The sequence below is a fragment of the Eleutherodactylus coqui genome, chromosome 7 (genome assembly GCF_035609145.1).
Source record: "Eleutherodactylus coqui strain aEleCoq1 chromosome 7, aEleCoq1.hap1, whole genome shotgun sequence".
In the NCBI taxonomy this organism is placed as follows: Eukaryota; Metazoa; Chordata; class Amphibia; order Anura; family Eleutherodactylidae; genus Eleutherodactylus; species Eleutherodactylus coqui.
This window is the reverse complement of record NC_089843.1, coordinates 203,274,171-203,284,835: the sequence shown is the minus strand read 5'-3', so window position 1 is coordinate 203,284,835 and position 10,665 is coordinate 203,274,171. Positions and strand designations below refer to the sequence as shown.

Sequence of the window (10,665 nt, the reverse complement as noted above, 5' to 3'; positions counted from 1 at the left end):
AACGGATGCCATAGCTTGTTTCTGTGAAGATGCCAGGTGTGTAAAGACACCCCTTCAGTTCCACCTTAGTAGGCTTTAAGGTGTGTTTTCCAATCCCACTTATCTTCCACTCCATAGAATGCTGGGTTAATTGTGTGCCCCTCTGCTGATCTGCATAGTGCAGAGCAGTTAGTGGAGGAGGGAGACCATTGCTGGATCTATGGGGGTGGAATTGCTCTGGAGTGTGAGGGGCTAAGCTGACTGCTGGTGCTTTGAGCTACAGGCGGAAGGGTTCTGCAATGCAGGCTGATTTAGCTAAATTAGTATCTCTGCTTCCCCCTGCTGTGCTGTGTGTGATCTTGCCAGCATCTGCTGCTGGGATGAGTGTGATAAGCCCCTCACGTGGAGATACTGGTGGGGCCTGCCTGCCTCCTCCTGCGGGGGATGGTCAGAAATGCCTGCTGGTGGCGGTTATTATTGTATCTTGATGCCACCGGCAACTAGGGGTGTAACAGTGCTTAGATAGAGGGACAGCCCTGTCACACCCCTAACTCCTGAATGGCTCGTTGTCAGTGTGCAGTCCCCCCCAGTTGGCTTACTCACCTTCCCACCGCAGCTGTAAATACTGTGGGCTGTGATGAACTGGGTCCCTCTGCTAAAGTGATTCTGGCCACCGCCGATACTCCGCTCATGCCAATCTGGCTGCTGCTGCTGTTCCACTGGGCTGTTCCCATCATCCAACTGTGGCTGCTGCTCGGCTCACTACTCAGCACCACGCAGCTGCTGCTGCAAAGAGTGTGGGCCACGATGAAGTGGGTCCCTCCACTGAATCAACTCTGGCTCCTGCCGCTGCTCCGCTCATGCCATTCTGTCAGCTGCCGCTGCTTCATTCATCGGACACTAACTGCTGCCGCTGCTGCACTGATCCCCTGGTAATGTTGCCGTTACTGCTACTGTGTTCATCCTGTGGCAGCCAGCGCTGTTTCGCTCATCTGACTGGGCGCTGATGCTGCTGCGCTCAGCCAATGCTGTAACTCCTTTCACTCCTCTGGGCTGCTTTGCTGCAAAAGTCAGTCGCTACTGTGACTGTTTTCTCCCTGGCAGTTCACATACCACGGCAATGCTGGTCAGTGCCGGGGGGATGGGGACACAGACTCCTGGACTGAGGGTGACAGTGCAGAAAGCACAGCAGCAGAGACACCACATTGTTAGAGTCTCTGCAGCTTGCAATTGACTGCCAATCGGAAGCAAGGGACTTGTCTGTTAGCATTAACTCCTGCTAACCCTGCTTAGCCCCTAGCTTCCGATGGCGTCAAGATACTATAATACCCTGGTGGTGAGTCTTCACTCACTCCTCTCTGATCTGGAGACTCTGTGGCAGTGATCTCCTGCTGGGCTTAGTGTGATAAGCTCCTCACTTGTGGAGATCCTGGTGACTCCTCTCATAGGGGGATGATCAAAGGTGCCTGCTGGTGGTGAGTCTTCTCTCCTTCCTCTCTGTTCTGAAGACTATGTTGAATTGATATCCTACTGTTCTGCATGTGGAGTGCTATCATCCTAGGTGCAGCCATCTGACTTCTTTGTCTGGAAACTAACTCCAAAGAAGTGAGGGATGGATCCAGAGTCCTCCTCCTCTGTTGCCCTCTGTGTTACTTGTTGCTTCCAACATCCCATCTTGCCAGGTTTTTGCCACAATGTTCCCTATTAAGGCTTTAGATTGTCGGGGTTAGCAGGAGCCTAGTGTACATGTGTCCTACTATGCCAGCAGCCAAGCCACGCCCCACTGGGTTGCATCCCCCTGTATAAACACCTTACATGCCCCGTGTACAAAGTATGCTGAAGAGCGCAATATCGGCTGGATTTCTCAGCCCAATATCATGCATGCCCAAGTGTTGGAAGCCTTACAGAATGCATTTTGTATGTGGTGTTTTGGATTACGGAGGACGACCTGTTAACTACCTGACTGAAAACAGTCTGCACAAAATGATTTTAGTTTTCTTCTGTGTTTTTCAGATCAGTTATGGAGACTCCGACCCCTCATTGTCTGATAGACTCCTCTATCCTCATGTTTTCCAAATGGTCCCGAATAACCACATCCACAATATGGCGATCAGCGAACTGTTGGAGCACTTTGGCTGGACCTGGGTTGGCATTTTAGTATCGGATGATGAAACTGGAGAGATTGAGCTGCAAATACTAATAAAGTACATGAGAGAGCGCGGGATCTGTGCCGCTTTTACCATAACGCTTACACAGAAAAATTATATCAGGATTTTACATGCTCTAAACAATCCACAAATCACCATCATTATAATATGCGGGACCTACTCTATTTATATAGTGGATTTAATAACACATTGTACATTTATGTTCTTAGATAAAACCCTCATTATTTCACCATTCTGGATCCCTGAGACTTATGCAGAGAACGATCAGTCAGTATTTAATGGTACTCTAGCAGTGCAATTTTCATTACCTTTTCCAGGTCTGGAGGATATTGTAAAAATATACAGGAAACGTGATGAGAAGCGCCACAATGAGAAATACTGGAGTTTGTTAGCATCTACAGGCAATATTAGTGATATAGATGACTTCATATCAAACGATGACACCAATGAAGAGGATACATACACTCAAAAGTATATTGCACAAAATGTGAAACATTTGCTCTCATTTGGGGTCGCCCCAAGACTGTATTATGCAGTAGAAGTTCTGGCAAAAGCCCTACATGAAATGTTCTTATTTATAAAGGATGAATATGAAGAAAACTCAATAACTGGATTTATACACTACAGACGGAAGTTACAGCGCTACATACAAATGATAAAGTCCTCACCAGATCTAACAAGACCTTCATATTACTTTAATGAGCAGGAGGAAGCCGTACACCCATATAAGATAATAAACTGGTTACATATAGAAGATGCCTTACATGGGGTTGAAGTAGGAAATTTTACTCCCTGGGCCGTCAGTGGTGAAAAGCTTTACATAAATCCGCAGTCTATAACATGGAAACACACAAAGGAGGTGAGAAGAATTATATTATGTAGGTGATTAAGTAAATCTTGTCCACCCTTTAACATCATTATATAGTTTACATTCGCTCATCATACATGTGTGTTGGCTCTTTGACATCCCAGTAGAGGTTCTTGTCTTTCGCTTCAGATCCCAGTATCTCGCTGCTCGGACCAATGTTCACCTGGAAGCAGGAAGAAGACAAGAGAAACAATCCATTCCTGCTGCTATGACTGCAGCCCGTGTTCAGAAGGGGAGATATCCAATATAACAGGTATATGGTAGTATGAGCAGTAGGACTGAGTTATCACTGATGATGATAATGATGTACTAAATGGTTTACATATGAAAAATTCATAGAATGGTAGAGCTGGAAGGGACCTCCTGGGTCATCCTCTCAGTGCAGGAAGAAAAATCTTCCTTTGTCCTTCATCTAAGGATAGGATATATGTGTAAATAATTCTTGTTCCGTCAATGGAGTTGCAAAGTAAAGGCCCATATAGATACAATGATTATCGCTCAAAAGATGTCGCTCAAGCGACTTTTGAAGCGATAATCATTGTGTCATTTACAGTGCAAGATGATCGCTCAAGATGAGTGATCAACTTGCACTGCTAGCGGAGGATGCAGAACACAAGCGGGGTGTGCCTGCTTGCCTTCTGCATCCAGCTATTCCCCGCTCCGAGCACCCGGCTGTTATACAGCCGAGCACTCGGAGCGGAAGATTGCATTTTGGTGCTCGCTCATCTCTACGAGGAGGTCTGACAAGTGTGGGTAGATTTTCAGAAACCGCTGAACCACCAAATTAAAGATGTGGGCCAGGCATGGCACGTGCTTGAGGCTGCCGAGCTGTAGAGCCGCCACAAGGTTACGGCCGTTGTCACACATGACCATGCCGGGTTGCAAGCTCAGCGGCAAAAGCCAGCGGTTGGTCTGCTCTGTCAGACCATGCAACAGTTCGTGGGCCGTGTGCGTCTTCTCTCCTAAGCTGATTAGTTTCAGCATGGCCTGATGACGCTTGCCCACCGCTGTGCTGCCGCGCCGCGCCACACCGACTGCTGGCGACGTGCTGCTGACACATCTTAATTGCAAGGTAGAGGTTGCGTAGGAGGAGGGGGAAGGTTTAGTGGAGGTGGCATACACCGCCGCAGATACCTGCACCGAGCTGGGGCCCGCTATTCTGGGGGTGGGTAGGATGTGAGCGGTCCCAGGCTCTGACCCGATCCCAGCCTCCACTAAATTCACCCAATGTGCCGTCAGGGAGATATAGTGGCCCTGCCCGCCTGTGCCTGTCCACGTGTCCATTGTTAAGTGGACCTTCCCAGTAACCGCTTTGGTGAGGGCGCGTACAATGTTGCGGGAGACGTGGTCATGCAGGGCTGGGACGGCACACTGTGAAAAATAGTGGCGACTGGGCACCGAGTAGCACGGGGCTGCCGCTGCCATCATAGTTTGAAAGCCTCTGTTTCCACAAGCCTGTACGGCAGCATCTCCAGGCTGATCAATTTGGAGATGTGCATGTTTAAAGCTTGAGCGTGCGGGTGTGTGGTGGCGTATTTGCGCTTTCGCTCCAACGCTTGTGCTAGCGACAGCTGGACGTTGCGCAGAGAGACATTGCTGGATGGGGCCGAGAAAAGCGGAGGTGAGGGTGTGGGTGCAGGCTGGGAGACACTTGTGCCTGTGTCCTGAGAGCGGGGTTGGACCTGTGTGGCAGGTTGGGGCCCAGGGGGAGAGGCAGTGGTGCAACCCGGAAGCCGTGAACGGCCTTCGCCCCACCTTGTCGGGTGCTTGACCATCATATGCCTGCGCATGCTGGTGGTGGTGAAGCTGGTAGTGGTGACACCCCGGCTGATCTTAGTGCGACAAAGGTTGCACACCACTGTTCTTCGGTCGTCCGCGCTCTCAGTGAAAAACTGCCACACCTTTGAGCACCTTGGCCTCTGCACGGTGGCTTGGCGAGAGGGGGTGCTTTGCGAATCCGTTGGGGGATTATTCGCTCTGGCCCTGCCTCTACCCCTGGCCACCCCACTGCCTCTTCCAACCTGTCCTGCTGCTGTACTTGCCTCCCCCTCTGAAGACCTGTACTCAGTTGGCTTAGCAAATCAGGTGGGGTCAGTCACCTCATCATCCAGCTCTTAATCCGAATCCTCTGTGCGCTCCTCCCTGGGACTTACTGCCCTTACTACTACCTCACTGATAGACAACTGTGTCTCATCATACCCATCAACCTCCTCACCCACCAAAAGCTCTTGAGACAGTCGCTGGAAGTCCCCAACCTCATCACTCGGACCCCGGGAACTTTCCAAAGGTTGGGCATCGGTCACGACAAACTCCTCAGGTGGGAGAGGAACCATTTTTTCCCAATCAGCGCAAGGGCCCGAAAACAGCTCCTGGGAGTCGGCCTGCTCATCAGAATGTGTCATTTTCATGGAGTGAGGAGGCTGGGAGGAAGGAGGAGCAGCAGCGAGAGGATTCAGGGTTGCAGCAGTGGACGGTGTAGAAGACAGGTTGCTGGAGACATTGCTGGATTCACTTTCTGCAATCTACGACAGGACCTGCTCACACTGCTCATTTTATAATATAGGTCTACAACGTGGACCCAAAAATTGTGATATGAAGCTGGGGACCCCAGAAAGTTTCCTCTCTCCTAAGCTGGCTGCAATTCACCTGGACCAGGAACTCAGCCTATGCCCACACCCTCACTTGGAAATCCGCGTCCTCGCCCGCGTCCACGTCCTCTAGCCCTACCCCTACCCCTCAGCATGGTGGATTACGAATAGAGCAGACACAAAGCGGTGTAAAAATTTGTTGAGTTATTGGCGTGCAGTTGGAGTGAGATAGCGCTTATGTAATTCAAACTGCAGCCAGGAAAAAAATTATTCGGAAAGCCTGCAAGCACGCCTAGCTGTGCAATATGCAATACTGATACACCTGACCTCACAGCAGCCACGCAGTGAAATGCAGAGAGTCACAGCTAGCCGTAAGGATTTTTTTTTGTAAATTTTTGGGCAATGCAATGCAGGCTATATTGCGTCTATCTGAGTTTCCCTCTATGGGGGGTTGTCACCATGTGTGTAGTCGACGGCAGACACACAGCGGTGTAAAAAATTTTTGAATTATTTTTGGCGTGCAGTTGCAGTGAGACAACGCTTATGTAACGCAAACTGCAGCCAGGAAATTTTTTTTCTTCAGAAAGCCTGCAAGCACGCCTAGCTGTGCGATATGCAATACTGATACACCTGACCTCACAGCAGCCACGCAGTGAAATGCAGAGAGTCACAGCTAGCCGTAAGGATTATTATTTTTTTTGGGGGGCAATGCAGGCTATATTGCGTCTATCTGAGTTTCCCTCTATGGGGGGCTGTCACTGTGCGTGTAGTTGACGGCAGACACACAGCGGCGTAAACATTTTTGGAATTCTTATTGGCGTGCAGTTGGAGTGAGACAGCACTTATGTAACGCAAACTGCAGCCAGGAAAAAAATTATACAGAAGCCTTCAAGCAGGCCTAGCTGTGCAATAGTGAGGTATTACAACTGCTAGCAGCCACGGAGTTAAATGCACATGGTCACAGATAGCCCTAAACAGGTGCTTTTTTGGGGTACTTGTTGACAGAATTTTACAGTTGCACTGTCCCTGCCTCACCAAGACTGCCCCTACAGCAGCCACAACAGTAATGCACACGGTAAGATGTGGCCATAAGAAGGACAGTTGTGGTTCTTCTAGACAGAATTACACACTACCACTGTCCTTGCCTCACCAATACTTCTCCTATACTCGGTATAATTGGCTGCAGACTGAGAACGCAATACTCTGCAGAGCCCAAGATGAAAAAGAAAATAGTTGCAAAACTGCTCCTAGCAGCCACAACAGTAATGCAGATGGTAAGATGTTGCCTTAAGAAGGACCATTGGGGTTCTTCTAGACAGGATTCCACCCTACCTAATGTCCCTGCCTGACAAATACTGCCCCTATACTACGTAGTACAGACTGCAGCCTGAGAACGCTATAGCTTGCACGTCCAATATAAAAAAAAAATGTGCAAAACTGCCACAGCAGCCACAACATTAATGCACACGGTGAGATGTGGCCCTAAGAAGGACCGTTGGGGCGCTCAAAGACGCCAACACTCTAACTATAGCAGCAGCACCCTCCTTAATCTCTGCCAGCGTGTGTCTGAGGCGAGCAGCAGGCGGGGAAGATTTAAATACTCGGCGGTCACCTGATCTCGCCAGCCACTCACTGCAGGGGGGTGGGATAGGCTGGAACCTCACTGGAGGTAATTGTAATGCCTTCCCTGCATGTCTATTGGCCATAAAATGGTGCAAAAATTTCAGGGAAGGAAATGTAATTAACTCCAGTAACGCGTGGTGCTCGTCTCGAATATATAGAGTATCTCGAACACCCTAATACTCGAACGAGCATCAAGCTCGGACGAGTATGCTCGCTCATCTCTAGTTACGACCCTTTTACTTTTACTATTTAGGATCTAAAGAATAGTTATGGCAAATTTCAAGTTTGTGCGGTACAGATGTGTGTGATTAGTTACATTACATAGAGGCTCACTTACTTTTGCACTTAGAATTGAATAATCAAGTTGCAACCCCTTTATTTTACCTTTTTAGGATCTAAAGAATGGTCGTGCCAAATTTTATGTTTGGTCGATAATGGAAAGTTAGAGAATTAGATTAGGTACATAACATAGGAGATCACTTACTTTTGTACTAGAATTGAATAATCAAGTCGTGACCCCTTTACTTTATATACAACCTAAAAAATGGTTGTGCCAAATTTCAAGCTTTTATGATACTGGGAAGTTAGAGAATTAGAGAATAAGTGAGTCAGTCAATCAGGCAGTCAATCAGCAGCTAGTATAAGTTTTACATCCCTCTGTATATAGTGATATCGACCATGCTGGTATAACCTGGGTATCTCCTGTATATTATTTCACAATTTAAAAAAAAAACGTGTCAGAAACCTGCATATGGTATTGTTTAAATCCACAACTGTGTTTTAATAGTGTATGCAGGTTCTTAGAAACACATGTGGTTTTTGAATAGCGTAGAGTTTTTTTGATGTGTTTCAAAAATGCAACAAACACCCTGAAAACAGCGTAGGGCTGCAAACTAATTTTCACATAGTCCAGGAAATGAGTCATGTTTGAAAAGCTTATGCCAAGTGGTCTAGCTCATGTATATAAGTTCATTTTGCACCTGTATGCAGCATGGTTTAGATATGTGTACGGGTACAGGAGGAGGGGGGAACCGAGTTGAACTTTTGCACTTGAGCCTTTAGCTACACCCCTGGTATGTATCATGAACATGTTGGTGCCCCTGAGCTCAATCAGCTTGTCACTGCTGATTAACTGCCTGCTTCCACTCAAGGATGGGGAACTAACAGTTTTGAGAGTGTTAATCCTCACCAAAAGAGTCAACACCCCAAAATGGTTAGACTCCTGCTCAGTGGTAGTTTTAGCCCCATTAGATTGATCAATATGATAGATAGATAAACATAAATAACATTTTATATATTATGAAATATTCCTACAGATGCTGAGAACTGTATTGAATGCCAAAGTGATGAATGGCCAAATGAGAAGAGAGACGAATGCCTGGCCAAAGTCCTGGAATTCATCTCCTACCAGAATGATACAATGGCTTCTATATTTTCCGGTGTCTCAGTCTTTGGATGTCTTGTGACAGGCTTCATATTGAGAATATTTATTTCCCACCGGGACACTCCTATTGTTAAAGCTAATAACCGGAACCTCAGTTATCTCCTCCTGGTCTCCATCCTCCTTAGCTTCCTCTCCATCTTCTTGTTTCTTGGTTGTCCCACTGACATAACTTGTAGATTCCGGGAAACCAGTTTTGGGATTTTTTTCTCAGTAGCTGTCTCTTCACTTCTCGCCAAGACTGTTATGGTCTGTGTAGCTTTTAAGTCTACAAAGCCTGGAAGCCCCTGGAGAAAATGGCTGAATGTGAAGTTGCCCTATACCATAGTGCTGTTGTGTTCATCTATACAAGTTGTCATCTGTGTTATCTGGTTGTCTATTTCTCCTCCATTCCAGGACTTGGACACTCAGTCTTATCTTGGAAAGATCATCATTCAGTGTAATGAAGGCTCAGATACTTGCTTCTACTCCATGTTGGGTTATATGGGGCTCCTGGCAGCGGTGAGCTTTGTTCTGGCTTTCATGGTGAGGACATTACCGGACAGTTTTAATGAAGCCAGGTACATCACCTTCAGCATGCTGCTGTTCTGCAGTGTCTGGATCTCCATGATCCCAGCTTATCTGAGCACCAGAGGGAAATACATGGTAGTGGTGGAGATATTTGCAGTGATGACGTCCAGCATTGGACTTTTAGGTTGTGTGTTTTTCCCAAAATGTTTTATTATCATGTTTAAATATGAAATGAATAGAAAAATTAATTTGCTGGGAAAAAGGAAGTAATCTTGAAAAAATATGACCCCCTGATAATAAAGAGTAGTATAGTTTGAACATATCTTGTCAAAGTGCCTACTTCTGGTGAAGTGACAGGTAACCCACTCACTTATCATATCTTCTCAACCCACCTTCTTCTTGTAGAAATGTAAGTAGCCATACCTGTTACGTGTGCTGCTGAGATCTGTAGTTATAAGCTTCCTAGCAGCACAGCCCTTACAGGGTTAATTGATTGACCTGTCTGGGTGTGGTACTTCCTGCTAGCCAATCTCCTGCATTTGTGCTCACATATAAACCCAGCATCTGGTCAGTCTCTGGCTTGGTCCCAGGGTGAGCAGTCATATTACTTCTGTGTTCTGTAACTTGTTATCAGGTATGTGTAATTTGTTCTCACTCTGAACTGTGTTTACAAGTAGGTCTGGTTGTGTCTCTCAGCTTCCCCTAGACGGTTTGGCACCTATAGTCCTGGTCTGCAGCACATGCAGCTCCCTTTTCCTTCCCCCTTTACAGGTGCAGCCTCCAAACATCTTATGTCTTACTCTGTGTCAGACGGTGAATTCCTGACACAGTTCCCTATGTCAGCTTGTGTGGCTGACTGACTATCTCCCCTGTATGAGGACACATGGACTTGCTGTGAGTTTCATCTGTGTGCATGTGAGTTCTGGGTGGAGTCTGTGTGGTTTCTACTATATGCTGTAGTCTGCCGTTAGCCTGTACCTGTAAGCAGGTTTTCTGTGATCTGTCTTGTTCCTGTTGCAGCTGGCTGTGTGATCTGTGATCTGTCTTGTTCCTGTTGCAGCTGGCTGTGTGATCTGTGATCTGTCTTGTTCCTGTTGCAGCTGGCTGTGTGATCTGTGATCTGTCTTGTTCCTGTTGCAGCTGGCTGTGTGATCTTTGATCTGTCTTGTTCCTGTTGCAGCTGGCTGTGTGATCTTTGATCTGTCTTGTTCCTGTTGCAGCTGGCTGTGTGATCTGTGATCTGTCTTGTTCCTGTTGCAGCTGGCTGTGTGATCTGTGATCTGTCTTGTTCCTGTTGCAGCTGGCTGTGTGATCTGTGATCTGTCTTGTTCCTGTTGCAGCTGGCTGTGTGATCTGTGATCTGTCTTGTTCCTGTTGCAGCTGGCTGTGTGATCTGTGATCTGTCTTGTTCCTGTTGCAGCTGGCTGTGTGATCTGTGATCTGTCTTGTTCCTGTTGCAGCTGGCTGTGTGATCTGTGATCTGTCTTG

General features: G+C 47.3%; 1 protein-coding gene across 1 annotated transcript; it reads left to right on the top strand.

Moving 5' to 3' along the window:
* The first annotated feature begins 8,646 nt into the window (after window positions 1-8,646).
* Window positions 8,647-9,447, top strand: LOC136573585 (vomeronasal type-2 receptor 26-like). The gene has a single exon (XM_066574855.1). It carries the CDS (start codon window positions 8,647-8,649, stop codon window positions 9,445-9,447), a length of 801 nt encoding a protein of 266 aa, XP_066430952.1.
* The last annotated feature ends 1,218 nt before the right edge of the window (window positions 9,448-10,665 follow it).